General features: G+C 42.6%; 1 protein-coding gene across 4 annotated transcripts in view; it reads right to left on the bottom strand.

The window, feature by feature from the left end:
- The window catches only part of LOC134353556 (transcriptional enhancer factor TEF-1), a 326,595-nt gene that overhangs the window by 156,127 nt on the left and 147,980 nt on the right, over positions 1–22,488 (bottom strand). For all 4 annotated transcript variants that reach the window (XM_063061583.1, XM_063061584.1, XM_063061585.1 and 1 more), the window contains exon 3: positions 20,589–20,843. In XM_063061583.1, coding sequence (XP_062917653.1) covers positions 20,589–20,736 — 148 coding nt within the window. In that variant the 5' untranslated portion in view covers positions 20,737–20,843. The remainder of the gene's footprint in view (positions 1–20,588; positions 20,844–22,488) is intronic.

Genomic DNA, 22,488 nt, shown 5'->3' with positions numbered 1-22,488 from the left:
ATCAACATCTGATATAACTGCAACCTTATTACCAATTATTGTTGCCTACTGTGCCTATTGTCTTGTTTATTATTTATTGTAATACCTGCACTGTTTTGTGCACGTTATGCAGTCCTGGGTAGGTCTGTAGTCTAGTGTAGTTCTTGTGTTGTTTTACGTAGTTCAGTGTAGTTTTTGTATTGTTTCATGTAGCACCATGGTCCTGAAAAACATTGTCTCGTTTTTACTGTGTATTGTACCAGCAGTTATGGTTGAAATGACAATAAAAAGTGACTTGACTTGACAGGTGCTCAGTCATTGTCTTTGTGAAAGCAGCATTTTTCTTGAATTTAAACTGCTTCAAGATCAAAAACTTGCAAAAAGCAGAATAAAAATCAAGATATTCACCCTATCTATATCCTATATAGACAAGCTAAATGCAATCAGGCTTTTTCCACTGAGGATAAGTGGGACTACAACTAGAGGTAACACACATCAAAGTTCCAGGGGAACGCAGCAGGCCAGGCAGCATCTCTAGGAAGAGGTACAGTCGATGTTTCGGCCGAGACCCTTCGTCAGGACTAACTGAAAAAAGAGCTCTTGCTGCATTCACCAGCAACTTTTATGTGTGTTGCTTCAAATTCCAGCATCTGCAGATTTCCTCATGTTTGCGCTACAACTAGAGGTCATGGGTTAAGGGTGATAGGTAAAAAGTTAAAGGGGAACATGAGGGGAAACTTCTTTACTCAGAGGGTGGTGAGAGTATGGTGCCTCCTACCAGTGCAAGTGGTGCATGCCAGTTCGATTTCAAAGTTTAATGGATGGTAGGGGTATGGAGGGCTATGGTCCCGGTGCAGGTCGATGGGAGGAGGCAGTTTAAATGGCTCAGCACAGACTGGATGAGACAAAAGGCCTGTTCTCTATACTGTACTTTTCTATGACTGCATAGATCACAGAATATTTTCAAATTTTTTAAAAGTCATCTTCTTAGTTATGGTCTTTAACATTTTTAGGAAAAGCTACCTCATTGGAACTCTGAGAAATTAATCTAAATCATCACATTTTCCCCTCATTTTCCTGGAAGGATAGTTTGCAAGTTGGGCTTGAACCAAGATAATAACCGCATTAAATGATCAAATGCACATTTTTCTCACACTTGCATGAGTCATAACACAATTAAAATCCTTGAATAAACACACACTTCCTCCTAAGTCACTTTGCTACCGACCCAGTTTCCATCAGATGGCCTAGAATCAGGAGCTCCCTGCTCCATCTATCACTTGCCTGTTCCCCATTTGTCTGTAAGGAGTTTGTACGTTCTCCCTGTGACCTTATGGGTTTCCTCCGGATGCTCCAGTTTCCACCCACAGTCCAAAACTGTAAGGGGTTAGTAAGTTAATTGGTCACATGGGTGTAATTGGGTGGCATGGCTCGTTGTGCTGTAAGGGCCTGTTCCATCTTTTAAAGATGCAGCATCTCTAAATAAAACAATACTGCATGTAAAATCCAAACACCTTCCACAATTTCGTAATTCTTCCCTTCAGAAGATGTCTTTTGCATCACCTTCAATTCAAGGTCCACTCATGTCCATACTCACCTCAAGTCTTCCTGCTGATCCAGGCCTCTGCATTACCCAACCATCAGGGAGGAGACTACGGAGCATTCACACCAGGACCACCAGACTCAAAAACAGTTACTTTCCCCAAGCGGTGAGGCTGATCAACACCTCCACCCACAAACCCACCCTCCACACCCCCAAACACCACTACTTTATCATTTCCTGTCAGAGTCACCTTACGTACAGCCACTCCTGTGCCTAGCGTCACTTTATAGATATACTATATATACATATATATATATATAAACTAGCTTATGTGTTTATATGTATTGTGTTTTTAAAAATTATTTTGTTTCTTTTCTTGTACTGCATCAGATCTGGAGTAGCAATTAATTAACTTTCCTTGTGTGCAGAGAATATCATTAAATGTTCTTGAATCTTTTGGCCTCTTGTTACCTCATTTCAATGCACACAGATTCTGTACCTGAAGATTTGAGCCACGATGGTTTCCCACTGCTGTGAATTTGTTCTCCCCCCATCCCTTTTTACACTGGCCATCTCCCCTCTACACTCTCAACCCAGAACATCGACTGCTTATTTCCCTGCTTATCCTGAGTTCCTCCAGCAGCTCGTTTGCTAATCCAGATTCCAACATCTCTACTTTCTTGTGTCAACACAACTGTGTTCATGCATGAATGCACACACTAAACAAGTGCATATAAACGACTGCACAAGTGTAAATTCTGTTCTGTAGCTTTCTCCATCCACAAGGAGTGCCACTGCAGAAAAGCAACATCAATCTTCAAGGACTCCCCACATGCCAGCACTCTTCTCGCTGCTGCCATTGGGCAGGTGGTACAGGAGCAGACATCCCACCTCTCCCAGAAGTTCCAGCATACTGATAGCGGCTCCCTGATGCCCGGAAATTATATACAATATCCCGGAAATCAATTTTTTTTTGAGAGGGAGAGCGAGAGAGAGAGAGCGAGAGCGAGCATCCTGATTGGTCTCTCTTCATGCTAGGTAGACCTATCAGTTTTGTCTGTGGGCGGGCTTTACAGTCGACCTCAAAAATAATGACAGTGTTGCTCGCTGCACTGTTTACAACAGTGACTTTTCTATTGCCCATGGTGGGTTAAAATGTAAAAGACATGTTGAGGTGAGTTTAACAGGTGTCATTCGTTCATTAGCACAGCTAACGTTATTTAAACTAGCTGGCTGGCTGCTAAGGAGCTACTCTATTGATGTCCTACCTGACGAGGCCAAACTCCCTGTAGACTTGCTTAAAGTTGTAATAGAATAAACATGATAATATAAGTACATATTTTAATGTCACATTTTCTGCATATACCCAACTTGGTTTACAGATTAGACAAAATCACTAAACAAAGTACTACATACACCCTTGGAGGTTGACCAGGGGGCCGGAGGGGGGGGGGTGCTACCTCCCTGAAATGAGTTTTTGCAGGGTGGGATGTCTGCAGGAGACTTCAGTCCAACACCACCAGGTTCAGGAACAGTTATTACCAGTGTAGATAATAACTTCACTCACGACTCTGGGCTGAACTCACTTTCACCAAGTCTACAAATCATGTTCTTAATATTTTTATTTATTTGCTTATTGCTTTTAGATTTGCAGAGATTGTCTTCTTTTGCACATTGATTGTTTGTCAGTCTTAGTGTGGAATTTTTCATTGATTCTGTTGCTCCACTGTGTATGAAAGTGAATCGCAGGGAAATATATGGTCATATATATGCACTTGGATAATAAATTTATTTTGAATATTTTCTTGTAAACGCCTGCAAGAAAATGCAGTATATGGTGGCATGATGGAGATATGTCTGTACCAATTTCCCTCCGGATCAAGTATATCTATCTATCTATCTATCAAAGGACGTGTAAGGCCACCCTTGGCCAAGGTGTAGCACCTGCTTAGCCCCTCCCCCAAGTCAGGGCGACGTGAAGCCATGGGAGCAGGTGGTGGATGGTCGTATGAGCAGCCAGTACATATCACAAGTCCTGGTTATGCGACCACTGATGCCAGGCAGACAGTCTCTGAAGAGTATTGGTGATGGCTGGGGTCATCTGTCTTCCAAAGACACTGCCCAGAAGGTGGCAATGCCAAATCACTTCCGTAGAAAAAATTGCCAAGAAAAATCATGGTCAAAAAGACTATGATCGCCCATGTCATACGACATGGCACATAACAATGAGGATGAGTAACTTTGGCAACTTTGTGTCAGGAGTAGGAGAATAGAAATTGTGTTGTTTCAAAACATCTGCACTTATAGCTTCAATGAATGATGAAGAAGATAGTACATGGCTCATTTCTTTCAGAAAACTAAACACTTAGCTGTGGACACATGCCATTTGAGCACAGGCACACATTTAATAGCAAGCTCCAAACCAACTGCATAGCAGATGGGCAGAAATATTTACACAGCATGAAAATTTTGGACAGGCTACTGACGACTAAAGACATTAACATTTTAACAAAGTAACTGCCATCTGACACTGCTAAAAGTTGGCTTTAAAAGAAAAGGATTTGGGCCCCATGTCTAAGAAGGATGTGCTAGCATTGGACAGGATCTGGAGGTGGTTCATGAGAGTGAATCTGGAATGAAAGGGTTAACATATGAGGAGTGTTTGATGCCTCTGGACCTGTACTTGCTGGAGTTTAGAAGAATTATGGGGGAATCTCATTGAAACCTATCGAATATTGTGAGGCCTACATAGAGTGGACATAGGAGCAGATGCTGGATGAATTCATCTGTCAATAACTATTAGGAACTAATATAGTTTTATAGTACTGTAGTAGCATTGGTAGTGTTCTAATTTGTTCTGTAAATGATTTAAATACATAATTTCTTTTTTTTATACGTTTTTAACTATTTCTTTGAAACTTGGCTAACTGGGACAGCTGCTTAATTAGGTCAAAATCTACTGGTCCCGCCATGTCCCAATTAACTGGAATCTACTGAGTTAGTTTTGAGCCCTGACACATTCTTCAATAACACAAGAGATTTCTGCAGATGCTCAAAATCCAGAGTAACACATATAAAATGCTGGAGGAACTCAGGTCAGGCAGCATGTATGAAAAAGAATAAACATGATATTTGAGGCCAAGACCCTTTATCAGGACTCAACTCCCTTCTACACTTTCGGCCCAGAGAAAGTTTCTCAGCACGAATTGTTGACTGTTTATTCCTTTCCATATATGCTCTTCGACCTGTTGAGTTCCTCCATTAATTTGTGTGCATTGATCTACATTCATCTGTAAATTCAAGGAATATAGAAACATAGAAACATAGAAAATAGGTGCAGGAGTGGCCATTCGGTCCTTCGAGCCTGCACCGCCATTTATTATGATCATGGCTGATCATCCAACTCAGAACCCCGCCCCAGCCTTCCCTCCATACCCCCTGACCCCCATAGCCACAAGGGCCATATCTAACTCCCTCTTAAATATAGCCAATGAACTGGCCTCAACAGTTTCCTGTGGCAGAGAATTCCACAGATTCACCACTCTCTGTGTGAAGAAGTTTTTCCTAATCTCGGTCCTAAAAGGCTTCCCCTCTATCCTCAAACTGTGACCCCTCGTTCTAGACCTCCCCAACATCGGGAACAATCTTCCTGCATCTAGCCTGTCCAATCCCTTTAGGATCTTATACGTTTCAATCAGATCCCCCCTCAATCTTCTAAATTCCAACGAGTACAAGCCCAGTTCATCCAGTCTTTCTTCATATGAAAGTCCTGCCATCCCAGGAATCAATCTGGTGAACCTTCTTTGTACTCCCTCTATGGCAAGGATTCCTCAGATTAGGGGACCAAAACTGCACACAATACTCCAGGTGTGGTCTCACCAAGGCCTTGTACAACTGCATAGTACCTCCCTGCTCCTGTACTCGAATCCTCTTGCTATGAATGCCGGCATACCATTCGCCTTTTTCACCGCCTGCTGTACCTGCATGCCCACTTTCAATGACTGGTGTATAATGACAGCCAGGTCTCGTTGCACCTCCCCTTTTCCTAATCGGCCACGATTCAGATAATAATCTGTTTTCCTATTTTTGCCACCAAAGTGGATAACTTCACATTTATCCACATTAAATTGCATCTGCCATGAATTTGCCCACTCACCCAACCTATCCAAGTCACCCTGCATCCTCTTAGCATCCTCCTCACTGCTAACACTGCCACCCAACTTCGTGTCATCCGCAAACTTGGAGATGCTGCATTTAATTCCCTCATCCAAGTCATTAATATATATTGTAAACAACTGGGGTCTCAGCACTGAGCCTTGCGGTACCCCACTAGTCACCGCCTGCCATTCTGAAAAGGTCCCGTTTATTCCCACTCTTTGCTTCCTGTCTGCTAACCAATTCTCCACCCACACCAATACCTTACCCCCAATACCGTGTGCTTTAAGTTTGCACACTAATCTCCTGTGTGGGACCTTGTCAAAAGCCTTTTGAAAATCCAAATATACCACATCCACTGGTTCTCCCCTATCCACTCTACTAGTTACATCCTCAAAAAATTCTATGAGATTCGTCAGACATGATTTTCCTTTCACAAATCCATGCTGACTTTGTCCGATCATTTCACCGCTTTCCAAATGTGCTGTTATCACATCCTTGATAACTGACTCCAGCAGTTTCCCCACCACCAACGTTAGGCTAACTGGTCTATAATTCCCCGGTTTCTCTCTTCCTCCTTTTTTAAAAAGTGGGGTTACATTAGCCACCCTCCAATCCTCAGGAACTAGTCCAGAATCTAACGAGTTTTGAAAAATTATCACTAATGCATCCACTATTTCTTGGGCTACTTCTTTAAGCACTCTAGGATGCAGACCATCTGGCCCTGGGGATTTATCTGCCTTCAATCCCTTCAATTTACCTAACACCACTTCCCTACTAACATGTATTTCGCTCAGTTCCTCCATCTCACTGGACCCTCTGTCCCCTACTATTTCTGGAAGATTATTTATGTCCTCCTTAGTGAAGACAGAACCAAAGTAATTATTCAATTGGTCTGCCATGTCCTTACTCCCCATAATCAATTCACCAATATAATCAATATAATTTATTTTCTACAAAGAGTTCACAGCAGTGAGAAACCATCAGACAATCAGGTACAGAATCTGTGTGCATTGCGATGAGAGGTAACAAAAGGCCAATATACACAGGGCTGGAGCAGTAGAAGACTTGGATGGAGAACAGAAAGAAGGAACGAGTGGACCTTGATGCAATAGGAAACTCAGAAAGGGGTATGAATGGTGAAAGGTTTTTAGATGACAGATACAATATTTGTATGTTATTGTAGTTATTGTAGTTTCCTCTACAATAATGATGCGGAAGTCAGCCAATGAGGAGCCCAATATAATTTAGTATTGACTATAAGACATACGAACAGAATTAGGTTATTTAGCCCATCAAGTCTGCTCCACCATTCCACCATGGCAGATTTATTATCCTTCTCATCACCATTCTCCCCATTACCATCAAAGAATACGGTGATAAAGCAGGTGTATGGGGTTGAGCGGGTTCCGGGATAAGCCATGATGGAATGGCAGAGCAGATTCAATAGCGTGAATGGCCTAATTCTGCTCCTATGTCTTATGCTTTTATGGTCTAACCGTTGATGCTCTGACTAATCAAGAACCTATCAACCTCCGCTTTAAATATACCCTGCGGCTGGGCCTCCACAGCTGCCAGTGACAATAAATTCTACAGATTCACCACACTCAGGCTATAGAAATTCCTCTTCATTTCTACTCTAAAGCAATGTCCTTGTATTCTGAGGCAGCGTCCTCTCGTCCTAGACTCCTCCACCATAGAAAGCATCCTCTCCATGTCCACTCCATCTAGGCCTTAGAATATTCAATACGTTTCAATAAGATCCCTTTTCATTCTTCTGAACTCCAGTGAGCAGACACCTAGACCAAAAAACACTCCTCATGCATTAACCCTTTCATTCCTGGGTTCATTTTCATGAATCTCCTCTGCACCCTCTCCAATTCCAGCACATCCCTTCTTAGATAAGGAGCCCAAAACTGCTCACAATACAAGTGAGGCCTCACCAGTGCCTTATAAATATTCAGCATCATATCCTTATGCACATTCCTATCCTCTCGAAATTAATGCTAACATTGCCTTCCTCACCACCAACTCAACCTGCAAGCTAACCTTTCAAGGATTCTGCAAGAGGACTCCCATCCCTTTGCACCTCTGATTTCTGACTTTTCACCCGTTTAGAAAAAGGTCTATGCCTTTATTCCTTCTGCCAAAGTGTATGACCATACACTTCTCCACACTACATTCTATCTGCCATTTTTTTGTCCATTCTCCCAGTTTGTCTTCCTTCTCTACATTGTGAGAACTATTGTAGATTGGGGGAACACTTCATCAAGCACCTCTGCTCCATCTGCCAAAAATGGAACTTCCCCGTGGCTAAACATTTTAATTCTGATTCCCATTCCTGTTTTGACATATCAGTCCATGGCCTCCTCTTGTGTCAAGACGAGGCCACCGTCAGGGTAGAAAAACAACACCTTACATTTCGTCCAGATAGCCTTCAACCCGATGGTATGAATTTCTATTTCTCTTTCCAGTACAAAAAAAATTCCCCCCCCCCTTCTATTTCCCACTAATGAGTCGTGATGAAGGGCTCTGGCCCTAAACTTCAAGTGTACTCTTTTCCATAGATGCTTCCAGGCCTGCTGAGTTCCTCCAGCATTTTGTGTCTGTTGCTCCTCCATCCTGAGAGTGGACTCTTTTGGCAGCAAATGGGAATGTGGGAAAGATAAAATCAGTTAGGAGAGGGAGATGTAAATGGTTATCACCAACTTAACGGGCTGAAGGGCCTGCTTCCTTGCCCAATCTCTATAAGCTTTAAATTTAAATCAAGCATTGGGGTCTAAATGGGACAAGGAAACCTGAGAAACCAGATCAACTATAAATGGATGACAGTTCGACAGAGGCAAGTACTTAATTTATTTTGCCTCGACAGAACACAGGTTCACTGAGAATTAAAAATACCTTTATCTGTGATTGTGGTTAAATCTGTTTTGAGTTCAGAGAGCGCAATTTGTTCTCCTAGCAAGATAAAAACCAGATAGATTTATCGAGAGTCAGATATTGTGCAGGAAATGGGTTAACTCCTCCTTTCCTGCAAACTGATTAACAAGAGATCTTTTACATCCACCTGCAAGGCGCAGAGATTAACGTCCAAGCTGATCTACAGATATGATGTTAATGCAGCCCTCCCCACCATCAAGAACTTCTTCAAGTGGTGGGGCCTTGAGAAGATGGCCTCTCTCATTAAGAACCCTCACCATCTGGGACATGAAGAAAGGAGCTGTACAGGGTTGTAAATCTAGTCAGCTCCATCTTGGGTACTAGCCTACAAAGTACCCAGAACATCTTTAGGGAGCAGTGTCTCAGAAAGGCAGTGTATATTATTAAGGACCTCCAGCACCCAGGGCATGCCCTTTTCTCACTGTTACCATCAGGTAGGAGGTACAGAAGCCTGAAGACACACACTCAGCGATTCAGGAACAGCTTCTTCCCCTCTGCCATCTGATTCCTAAATGGACATTGAATCTTTGGACACTACCTCACCTTTTTTTAATATACAGCATTTCCGTTTTTGCATGTTTTTAAAAATCTATTCAATATACGTAATTGATTTCCTTGTTTATTATTATTATTTTCTCTGCTAGATTTTGTACTGCATTAAACTGCTCCTGCTAAGTTAAATTTCATGTCACATGCCAGCAATAATAAACCTGATTCTGAGTCTGAAGTCCTCTTTCAGAATCAGTTTTAATAACACTGGCATATGTCATAAAATTTGTTAACTTACCGGCAAGCAGTATATTATATTTTTTATATATATATATATCCCCCGCTTTTCGAACGTTTGCTTTACGAAACCTCACTGTTATGAAAGACCTACATTAGTTACCTGTTTTCACTAACAGCAGGTGTTTTCACTGTTACGAAAAAGGCAGCGTGTGGAAAAAGCACCGCGCGCCCTGAGCAGCCGCTCTCCCCGGATTCGGAATGGCATTCTCGCCGGCATTGCTTAACACGAGCCTGTGAGCAGCCATTAACAGGTGAGTTCTATGGTATCGGGAAAGCCTAAAAGAGCTCGTAAGGGTGTTACACTTAGCGTAAAACTAGACATACTTAAGTATTTCGATCGTGGTGAACAAAGTGAGGACAGAGTGAGTTTGGCTTGTGGAAGTTGACCAAGATGATGTTGAAGAGGTTTTGGCATCCCATGACCAAGAACTGATAGATGAAGAGCTGATGCAATCGGAAGAGGAAAGGATAACAATCGAAACCAAATGCAGTAGCAAACGGGCTGCGGACAGATACCGGTTTGCGGAGAATGCAGCGGTAGCCGGGATGCACCCAGCACATCTTTAAGAAAAAAGCCGAAATAAACAAGCTAATTAATTAGGTGCCGCCCGGCACGTAAATATCGGCCCAGATCAGAGGCGTGTGTTGGGTGCGTCCCGGCTACCGCTGTACCTCTGCATGCTTTGCGGATCAGTATCGGTCGGCGGCCCGGAGGGTGGGGGCCACTGCACCACCCCAACCTACGACGATTCAGCCTAACACAACATCATCAGTGTGCTCGATGCCTTCACGATTCCCGTAAGTGATACTACACTGTACATACATTATTTCTACTTTATATCGGCTGTGTATTTTTACGTGTTATTTGGTATGATTTGGCAGCTTCATAGCTTAAAGGTTACTGGAGAGAGCGTTTCTGCTGAGAGCGCTTGCGTGAGATTTTCACTACAGTGGACAGTGCGGCAATGATTGTGGAAAAGTATTTCTACTTTATATAGGCTGTGTATTTATCATATCATTCCTGCTTTTACTATATGTTACTGTTTATAATACATATATATACACACACACACACACACATATATATATATACAGTCCAAAAGCAGAAATAATTTTTTTTTAAAGTGAGGCAGTGTTCATGGGTTCAATGTCCATTCAGAAATAGTAGGGCAGAGAGGAAGAAGATGTTCCTGAATCACTTAGTGTGTGCCTTTAGGCTTCTGTACTCTTTTCTTATGGTAACAATGAGAAGAGGACATGTCCTGGGTGATGGATGTCCTTAATAATGGACGCGCCATTCCGAGGCACCGTTCCTTGCAGATGTTTTGGATACTTTGGAGGCTAGTACCCGAGATGAAGCTATTTTCACAACTTTCTGTAGCTTCTTTCAATCCTGTGCAGTAGCTAGCCCCCCACCTCCATACCAGACAGTGATGCAGCCTGTCAGAATGCTCTCCATAGTATATCTATACAAGTTTGAGTGTCTTAGGTGATAAATCAAATCTCCTCAAACTCCCAAGTGAAATATAGCCACTACATCGATATGTTGGGACCAGGTCAGATCCTCAGAGATCTTGACACCCAGGAACTTCATTACCACCATCAGGGAAGAGGTACAGGAGCTTGAAGATACACACACTCAATGTTTTAGGGACAGCTTCTTCCCCTCTGCCATCAGATTTCCAAACAATCCATGACCACTTCCTATTTTGTACTATTTATGTTGTAACTTATAGTAATTATGTCTTTGCACAGTACTGTTGCTGCAGAACAATAATTTTCATGTCATAGCCGATGAAAGCAAGTCGGAAGAGAATGGTGTGGAATTAATCCACACTGGGGCTGAGTTGGGCTGACTGGCCTTTTTGTGCTTTGTAAACAGGTGCAGGTAACTACCTCAAAGATGAGTGATGCTGGCACTGGAGAGGGGGTTGACAAGAATGATCCTGAGAATGAGGCATTAACATACGAGGAGGGATCTCATTAAAACCTGTTGAATACAGAGCGGCTGTGGAGAGGGTGTTTCCAATAGTAGGGGAGTCTAAGACCAGGGAACACAGCCTCAGAATAAAAGGACATCCATTTAGAACAGAGATGAGGAGGAATTTTGTTAGCCAGAGGGTGGCGAATCTGTGGAATTCAATGCCTCAGACAGCTGTGGAGGCCAAGTCACTGGGTAGATTTAAAGTGAGGTTGGTAGTTTTTTGATGTCAGGTCATCAAAGGTTATGGGGAGAAGGTAAGAGAATGGGGTTGAGAGGGAAAAAAAACCCCATGACTGAATGGTGGAGCAGACTTGATGGGCTGAAGGGCCTGATTCTGCACGCGTGTCTCTTTGGTATTAATTTTGTCTTTATCTTGCATGTCCGATGCTTCTGGATGAGTTATCTGTGGGCACGTGTCCTTGCACCACTTCTAATCATACCGATGGAATGCAATGGCTTATGATAAAGCAACAGTTGGACATATTAACATATTGAGAGTGAACAGATGGCTGGCAAATGTCAAAAGCATTCATGATAATATACACCAAATCCTTATAACTTTCTCTATGCATTTTTACATTGGAGTTCAAAATATTGCATTTATTTTGCCCTGTAATGAATCTCAAGGTAGCACATACATTGAGATTAGGGTTAGGGTGTCATCACACAGGGCATGCCCTCGTCCCAGTGCTACCTTCAGTAGGCCTGAAGACACACATACACAATGATTCAAGAACAGCCTCTTCCCCTCCACCATCAGATTTGCATTTGACTTACAAAGTTTAAAGTAAACTTATTATCAAAGTACATACAGTATATGTCACCATATACAACATGTAGATTTGTTTCCTTGCAGGCATACACAGTAAATTCAAGAACCATAGTAGAACCAATGAAAGACTGTATCCAACAGAGCAGACAAACACCCAGTGTGCAAAATACAACAAAGTATTCAAATGTAAAAGGAAAAAGAAATAATAATAATAATAATAATAATAATAATAAATAAGCAATAAATATTGGGAACATGAGATGAAGAATCTTTAAAAGAGAGTCCATAGGTTGTGGGAACAGTTCAGTGTTGGGGCGAGTGAAGTTGAGTGTAGTTATTCCCTCCAGTTCAACACTGATGATTGAGGAGTAATAACTGTTCCTCAACCGGGTGGTGTTAGTCCTGAGGCTCCTGTATCTTTTCTCTGATGGCAGCAGTGAGAAGAGAAGATGACCTGGGTGGGGGTCTTGATGATGGATGTAGCTTTCCTGCAACAACGTTCACCTTCCACCCGTTACTATAACTTTGAAATGTCCAGTCTACAGACAAGTCTGCCTCCTGTGATCACCGTTACACATACCTCTAATTCTGATATTTGCTACACCAAATATTATTTAGATTTAAGATTGTTTAATGTCAGTTCCAGTACACACGTAAAAAAGGACAAAGGAATAACTGTTTTTCTGAATCTGATACAGATAGTATCAACATTTTCTACGTTCAGCTCCTGCAGACTTTTTCAAGTTTATACTTGCTGCTGCACTACGAAATTTCTTCGAGGGATGCTGACCCTAAAGAAGTTTAAATCTCTTCTACGGGAGTTCAGTGAATCCCTCTGTGTTTCCCCACTGTGAACTCTGCTGCCCCCCACACCTTCTAGCTAGCCTACCTCCTCTCCCCCCAACTTTTTATTCTAGCTTCTTCCTCCACTCCTTTCCAGTCCAAAAGAGGGTCCTACAGCTCGAAACATTCACTGTTCATTCCTCTCCATAGGTGCTGCCTGACCTGCTGAGTTCATCCTGCATTCTAACAGGAATTCTGCAGATGCTGGAAATTCAAAGTTGCTGGTGGACGCAGCAGGCCAGGCAGCATCTCTAGGAAGAGGTGCAGTCGACTAAGTCCTGATGAAGGGTCTCGGCCTGAAACGTCGACTGCACCTCTTCCTAGAGATGCTGCCTGGCCTGCTGCGTCCACCAGCAACTTTGATGTGTGTTGCTTGTCATCCTACATTCTGTGTGTTTTGTTCCAGATTTCCAGCATCTGCAGAATCCCTTGTGATTATATTTGCTATTTCTTAGCTCAATCCTCATTGGTTCGAAAGAGTAAGAGTTCCCAACCTTTTTTTATGCCATGGAGATTTGCCATTAACCCAGGGCCCCAGGCAGGGTCGGGAGGCTGCAGACACAGAAACCTAGAGCAACGAGGGATCTGCTGAAGGATGGCAACAGGCCCCATTAACTCCAGATCTACATGTTAGTTCCTCAGGATTTATTCATTTTCAAGCTCATTAACCTCTCTAACAGTATTCCCTTTTGCACACACAATATTCTTTATTAATATGAATTTATTTTCCTTGCTCGTTTGGACCACACCTTTGGTTCCAACGCAGATTCATTTATGTTTCACAGGTACATTGAAATCTTTCATTAATTGAAAGACTCTTCATCTCATGCCCTCAATATTTATTGCTTATTTATTTATCTTTTGGGATTTGCACAGTTTGTTGTCTTTTGCACATGGGTCACTTGTGTGCAAGATTTTCATTGATTCTGTTGCATTTCTTCATATTTACTGTGAATGCCTGCAGGAAAACAACACTCAGGGTTGTACCTAGTGACGGATACGTACTTTGATAATAAATTTACTTTGAATTTTGAACATACAGTGAAATGCATCATTTACATTGACAACCAACACAACCCGAGGATGTGCAGTATCTCTGGCAGGATTGTTGTGCTTTCCATTAAGTCAGGCACAAAGGGTTTGTTTAATCTCACCATTATCTCCACATCCCCCATAAAATGTTAAAATGCCTCCATCGGAAAAGAAGCTGTTCGTCATTGTTCGCCATTTCTATAAAGATCCTTACAGTAACATCTTTATTTTCTACCAGTTTATTCTCATGAGGTACATTGACCTTCACAAATCAATGTACTGCATACAGGAGATGGGATGCTATGTTGCAGGTGTATGAGCTGTTGGTGAGGCTTAATTTGGAGTATTGTGTGCACGTTTGGCCACCTATCAACAGAAAAGATGTAAGTAAGGTTGAAAGAGTACAGAGACAATTTACGAGGATGTTGTCGGTTCTGGAGGACATGAGTTACAAGGAAAGCTGGAACAGTTCAGACTTTATTCCCTGGAATATAGAAGATTGAGCAGAGACTTGATAGAGGGATACAGAATTATAAGGGGTATAGGTAGGGTAAGTGCAGGCTTTTTCCGCTGAGGTTGGATGGAACTACAAGCAGAGGTCATGGGTTAAGGGTGAAAGGTGAAGAGCTTAAGGGAAACATGAAGGGAAGCTTCTTCACCGAGGGTGGTGAGAATGTGGAATGAGCTGCCAGCACAAGTGGTGCATGTAAACTCAATTTCAACGTTAAAGAGAAGTTTGGATAGGTATATGGATGGTGGGGATATAGAGGGCTATGGTCTGGGTTCAGGTCAATGGGAGTTGGCAGCTTAAATGATTAAGCACAGACTAAATGGGCCAGAGGGCCTGTTTCTGCACAGTACTTGTCTATAACTCCAATTTTTACAACCACCCTAAGCCTCAAGAGTACCTTAGTTTTGTCCTGGCTTTTTCTTTTATGTGTTATCTGGCAGTGGAGCGGGAAGCACAGAATCAAATATCGCTATGATGATTGTACGTTCTAGTATCAATCGTTTGGCGACAATAAAGTATAAAGTGTGTTTTGTGTTTTAAAGAGATGTATATCTGTAGCAACTCGTGCTCTTTCTGTAAATGCTAGCCACTTTAACAGAAAAATCACAACAATTTTGCTGGGATCTGAGGACTTAAGTTATAGGGAAAGGTTGAATAGGTGAGGATTTTATTCCCTTGAGTTTAGGAGAATGAAAGGAAATCTTATAAAGGTATATAAAATCATGAAGGGTATAGATAGAGTGGTGAGATAGAGATACATCTCTATCAAAGGAGGTGTAAGGTCCTCCTTTCCTCTGCTAGCCTACAGGTCACCCTTGGGCAAGGTGTAGCACCTGCTTAGCCGCCGATCAGGGTCATGTGAAGCCACGGGAGCAGGTGGTGGATATCACAAGTCCTGGTTATGCGACCACTGACACCAGGCAGACAATCGCTGAAGAGTATTGATAATGGCTGGAGTCACCTGTCTTGTAAAGACACTGCTCAGAAGGCGGCAATGGCAAACCACTCCTGTAGAAAAATACGTCAACAGCAATTATGGTCATGGATAGACCATGATAGACCATGGCACAGGACATAATGTTGATGATGAACATAGAACATAGAATAGTACAGCATAGTACAGGCCCTTCGGCCCACAATGTTGTGCCAACCCTCAAACCTGCCTCCCATATAAGCCCCCACCTTAAATTTCTCCATATACCTGTCTAGTAGTCTCTTAAACTTCACTAGTGTATCTGCCTCCACCACTGACTCAGGCAGTGCATTCCACGCACCAACCACTCTCTGAGTAAAAAACCTTCTTCTAATATCCCCCATTGAACTTCCCACCCCTTACCTTAAAGCCATGTCCTCTTGTATTGAGCAATGGTGCCCTGGGGAAGAGGTGCTGGTTATCCACTCTATCTATTCCTCTTATTATCTTGTACACCTCTATCATGTCTCCTCTCATTCTCCTTCTAGACAAGGTAACACACTCCCACCACTGAGCACATCTACATCAAGTGTCGTCAGTGGAAAGCAGCATCCATCATCAGGGACACCCACCACCCAGGCCATGCTCTTTTCTCAAGGTTACTGTTGGCCAGAAGAATCTTCAATCTGATCAAGGACAGGAGAAGCAGGCAAGCCAGTAAGTCTTTGTTTCCCCCATTTTGTGGACTCCGAGCAGTTTCTTGCTCTTGGATAATCTAGTCAGAGCAACTGAATGTGGACACAGGAAGCTTCAGGTAATGATCTGCTAAACCCGAGACCATTCTCACACAAGTAGCCATATGCCTGGCCAGCGCAGACTCCTTTCCTGGGTAATATCTTTTTCTCTTCATTGACTGTTCATGGAATGTCAGGGGTTCTAGTAGGGAGCACACAGGTAGATAAGAGTGTGAACCCACCTGCTTTTTTAGGTGAAATAATAAGTTACTTGTTGGTATATACAGATTCTCTGTGCCTCATTGATCATTATTACAAGGGGTGATTCTTGTAACACTACCATCAGGAAGAACCGACAGGAGCCTCTGGATTCACACAATCAGGTTCAGGAACAGTTAGCCATCTGGCTCTTGACCCAGAGGGGAGAACTTCACTCAACTACACTTGCCCCATCATTGAGATGTTCCCACAACCTGTGGACTCACTTTCTTGTTGTTGATAATTATACTTACTTATTTTTGTACTTTCACAGTTTGCTGTCTTTTGCATGCTGGCTGAACACCCAAATTGGTGCAGTCTTCCATTGATTCTATTATGGTTATTATTCTATTATGGGTTTATGGAGTATGCCCGCATGAAAATGAATCTCAGGGTTGTATATGGAGACATAGATGTACTTCTATAATAAATTTCCTTTCAACTTTGAATGCAAGCAAGCTGTTTCTCCTCAGGTTGGGCGAAACTATAACTAGAGATCATAAACACAAGATATTCTGCAGGTGCTGGAAATCCAGAGCAACACACACAAAATGCTGGAGGAACTCAGCATGCCAGTCTGCATCTACAGAAATGAACAATTGATGTTTCGGGCCAAGGCCCTTCATCAGCACTGGAAAGGAGGGGGAGGAAGCCACAATGAGAAGGTTGGGGAGGGGAAGGAAGACATGCTAGAAGGTGATCGGTGTAGCCAGATGGGTGGGGAAGGGTGATGAAGCAAGAAGCTGGGAGGTAGTTGAGGGAAAAGGCAAAGGGCTGGAGAAGATGGAATCTGATAGAGAAGTGTGGACCATGGAAGATCCAAATGAGATGGGGTGTGAGCTCAAGAGTTAATCTTGTTGTTCAAGGGGTCTTTTCATGAGTCCCATAACAGGTAGTACAGATTCTGCAGATGCTGGAAATCCAGAGCAATACACACAAAATGCTGGAGCAATTCAGCAGGGAAAGAGGTCAAGGGTGAAAGGTTAAATATTTAAGGGGAACTCAAGGGGGATCTTCTTCAGAAGGTGGTCAGAATGTGCAAGCTGCCAGTGGAAGTGTTGGCCACAGGTTTGATCACAACATTTAAGAGAAGTCTGGATAGGTACATGGATGAGAGGGGTATGGAAGGATATGGTACTGGTGCAGATAGATGGGACTAGACATAATATCAAGTCAACATAGCCCAGATGGGCTGAAGGGCCTGTTTCTGTGCAGTAGTGCTCTATAATTTAATGAAGTTTCATAATCTAGCCATTGCATAAAAATACTTTGTTTAGATTGAAAACTCTGCAACACTTTCAAACTTGCTGTAAAAGTCTACGATATTATGGGCATCATTTCCAAAGGGGCCTTTTAACAAGATACTAAATTAACGGTGAGACATTGCTATCAACAACCACATCTCCTACCTCACTGTCTCTCAGTGCGACCCCACAATGTGAAGCACTGAGGACATTTCCAAAACCTTCCACAGGTGCACCGTAGTGAGCATCCCAATGAGCCACGTCACTGCATGGTAAGTAGGTGACTGGAGAAGGGTATGGGAAGGATGTCAGAGATAGGTGGTTTACATAAAGAGTGGGGAACACGTGGGTATGTGGAACACGTGGCCAGGGAGGTGGTAGAGATAGACAAGTTAGGAACATTTAGTAGACTCTTAGATAGGCACATGGATGATAGGAAAGTGGATGGCTATGTAGAAGAGAGGGATGAGGGTTGGCAAAATATCATGGGCTGTAGGACATTGTGTTTTATGAGGTAACTTGACAGAGGTGTTTAAGATGATGCGAAGCAAAGATCAGGTAGACAGCCAGAGTCTTTATGCCAGGGTAGAAATGGCTAATGCAAGGGGGCATAATTTTAAGGTGCTGGGATAAAAATATAGGGGGTGTGGAGGGGGATGTCAGAGGTAGTTTTTTTTTAAGCAGAGTGGTGGGTTTGCGGAATGCCCTGCCAGGAGTGTTGGCAGAGGCAGATAATCTTGGATAGAAAATCTTTGATAGGCACATAGATGGAGGGCTGTGTGGGAGGGAATGGTTAGACTGATCTTGGAGTAGGGTGGAAGGTCAGCACAACATTGTGGGACAAGGGGTCTGTACTGTGCTGTAGTATTATACGTTATCCCCAATTACATGTTGTCCTGCCTCCATCTGGAAGAAAGCTACTTCTATTCGTAGTCCTGACGAAGGGTCTCGGCCTGAAACATTGACTGCACCTCTTCCTAGAGATGCTGCTTGGCCTGCTGCGTTCACCAGCAACTTTGATGTGTGTTGCTTCTATTCTAACTAGCCTTTTCCCTTTTTGTTTTATCTTTCTATGAAGATCCTAACAGTTTACTTTCTTTTAAAATTTTTCACCAGTTTATTCCTGAACACCATTTTCTCTTCCTCAAATTCTTGGTAATCCTTTGCCAAAATTTTAAAACCATCCTGAGTCTCAAGCATTTACTTTTCCTGGCAGATTTATAAAGTACTTTCTTTCATGTTTCAGCACCATTGTGCTTTGTATCCTAAAAGAAAATGAATAATTGTAACAAATCATGTAATATTTCCTTAAATGCTAGCCACCCATATAAAGGATGGTGTTGGGATTTGAGGGCCTGGGTCCTCAAAGGTTGAATAGCTTAGGACTTTATTCCTTAGAGCATAGGAGTATGAGAAATTTGTTGCTTTGTAACTTTAAAACATTGAACTAATTTAAAGGAAGACACAGGAGTTCAAAATGTGAGTTTACTTTAAGCGAGGCGTAGTAGCGTGATGACATATGCAATTCATGTATTTATACATATAACCCGTAATTATTTAAATAAACAAGAATGATTAATCAACATACATTACTCAAATATTACTGAAATATTAAATACACAACAGAACTGTACTGTTCTATGTTTTGTGTGAAATATCTGCCCCTCACTGACCGTCCCCGCCACAGGATACGCTTATCCCTCGTTCACCTTGCCAAAGCTTAAATGTTTGAAATGCAGAGCTGGAAAAGATTAGGCCAACCATGAGTATCTAAAATTCCCTCTTCCTTTATTGGGACTCAAGTGACTACATTAATCTCCCAGGCAGAGTTTCATCCCGAGGTTAAGAGAGTTGTAGCTTAAATTCTCAATGCATTTTGCTGTTATTGTCAGGATCTCTCTCCCAGCAGGTCTGCAACAAGCAACTCTCTCCCCTTCTCCCCCCTCATCTGGCCCCTTGCTTTGCTCACACCAGCTGCAAGACTCGCTCTGTGACACAATACTTGTGTTTTTAATAGAAATGCAGTTCACTCAGAGCGACAGGTGCACGGCAGCAAACTGCCACTATTCGGATTTGCAAGGCGCCACATGCAGAAAGAAAAGAAGTCTTCCCCCTGCTTTTCCATTACCTCATCGGAAAGCTATGCAGAGAGGCACTTGATTTCAGGGCGGGTTTTGGGGGTGGTGGGGGGAAGAGGATAAGAGAGCAGAGGGAGACATGGAGACACGGAGAAGGAAACTCAGCTGGCAGCTGTCACCATTCCATCTGCTCTGTAAGACCATAAGAGCTAGGAGCAGAATTAGGCCATTCAGCCCCTCTAGACTTCTCTGCCGTTCCACCATGGCAGATTTATTATCCCTCTCAACCCCATTCTCCTGCATTTTCCCTGTAACCTTTGGTGCCCTGACTCATCAAGAACCTGCCAATCTCCACATTAAACATACCCAATGAATTAGCCTCCACAGCCATCTGAGGCAATGAATTCCACTGATCCGCTACCCTCTGGCTGAAGAAATTCCTCCTTATCTCTAATCTGAATGGACGTCTCTCTATTCTGAGGCTATGTCCCCTGGTCCTAGACTCCCCCACCATTGGAGACATACTCTCCACATCCACTCTTTTCAATAGCAGAAAGGTTTTAATGAGATTCCTCCCCCACCACCCCATTCTTCTAAACTCCAGAGGGCCCAAAGCCATCAAACACTCTTCATACATTAACCCTTTCATTCCTGGGAATCATTCTCATGAACCCCCTCTTGACCCTCTCCAATACCAGCACACCAATTCTTAGATACATGGTCCAAAACGGCTTATAATACTCCAGGTGCGGTATCACTAATAACGCCTCAGCGTCACATCCTCCCAGTGATGTTTCTCTCTCACTGACTCACCATACATTTTGCCCTCATCGGACAGGATGATCTTCCGCCTGCCGCAGGGAGGGTAGATGGCCAGCGCCTCCTGGAAGCTCTGCTCGATGTCTGGACTCCATACCCCCTCCGCGTCGTTGTCCATCGGCTTATCGGCAGAGTCGGTCATCCTGTCCGGGTCTTCGGCAGGACTCTCGCTGCCGCTCCAGTTGTTGGAATCTATGGCGACGCCGGATCTCCCCAAGCCTTAGGCCTGGAGTCCAACCAGGAGAAAATCTGCAGAGAAATCAAAAACAGAAATCACATTTTAATAAAGGCTAGACTTATGCATTCAGTTCCTAAACAAATATGCAAAAAATTCACATCAGTTCAGGCATTCAAGTGTATATACGGTGGTGCTAGAAAGTTTGTGAACCCTGTGGAATTGTCTCCACTTCTACATAAATATGACCTAAAATGTGATCAGATTTTCATGCTAGTCCCAAACCTAGGTAGAGAGAACCTGATTAAATAAATAACACAAAAAATATTATACTTGTTCATTTCTTGATTAAGAAACATGATCCAATATTACATGTATTTATTGAAAAAAAGTATGTGAACTTCTGGGCTAATACCTTCTACAAGGCTATTTGGAGTTGTGTGTTCCAATCAATGAGCTGAGATTGGAGGTGTGGGTTGTAGAGGTGTCCTGCCCCATAAAAAAGACAGAAAAAGTCAGGTTACTGACAGAGCCTGCTCTTCTCAAAAGGGATCTGTTTATGTGCACCATGCCTTGATCAAAACAACTTTCAGAGGACTTTAGAAGAATTGTAAAGATGCATAAAGCTGGAAAAAGCTACAAATGCATTTCTGAAGACCCAAAGAGTTCATCTGTCCACAGTAAAAGAAATTGTCCATAAATGTAGCACAACGTGAGATACTGAATGAGGTGAAAAAGAACCCAAAGGTATCAGCAAAAGACCAGCAGAAATCTCTAGAACTTGCTGAAGTCACTGTTCATGTGTCCACTATAAGAAAAACACTGAACAAGAATGGTGTTCATGGAAGGACACCACAGAGGAAAGCACTGCTTTAAAAAGAAACACATTGCTGCACGTCTCATGCCATCTGTGAAGCAGGGTGGAAGGAACATCATGGTCTGGGGATGCTTTGCTGCCTCGGCCTGGACAGCTTGCAATCATTGAGGGAACAATGAATTCAAAATTGTATCAAGACATTTTACAGGAGAATATCAGGGTAGCGATCCATCACCTGAAGCTTAATAAAAGTTGGATAATGCAACAAGGCAATGATCCGAAAGACAAGAGTAAATCAACAACAAGGTTGTTCAAAAAGAAGAAAATCTATGTTTTGGAATGGCTGAGTCAAAGTCCTGACCTTAATTCCCTAGAAATGTTGTAGAAAGATCTGAAGGAAGCTGTTGATGTAAGGAAGCCCACCAACTTTCCAGAATTGAAAGAGTTTTGTAAGGAGGAATGGCCTCAAAGTTCTCTAAGCTAATGTGCAGGACTGATCCAACAGTTACCAGAAACATTTGGTTGAAGTTATTGCTGTGTACAAGAGTGTCAAACCAGTTACTGAAGGCAAAGGTTCACATACTTCTTCCCACAAATACATGTAATATTGGATCATTTTATTCAATAAATAAGTTAATGAGTATAACGCTTTTTTTGTGTTATTTATTTAATTAGGTTCTCTTTATCTAGTTTTAGGATTTCCATGAAGATCTGATCACATTTTTTGTCATATTTATGCAGAAATAGAGAAAATTCTACAGGATTCACAAACTTTCTAGCACCACTGTAACAACAGGATGCCAAAGAAACTGTTTACAGTTCTGGTCACCCCACTATAGGAAGGATGGTGAGGCTTTGGAGAGGGTGCAGAAGAAGTTGATCAGAAAGCTGCCTAGATTAGA

This window comes from Mobula hypostoma, chromosome 11 (assembly GCF_963921235.1).
Source record: "Mobula hypostoma chromosome 11, sMobHyp1.1, whole genome shotgun sequence".
NCBI lineage: Eukaryota > Metazoa > Chordata > Chondrichthyes > Myliobatiformes > Myliobatidae > Mobula > Mobula hypostoma.
This window is presented reverse-complemented; position numbering and strand designations above follow the sequence as displayed.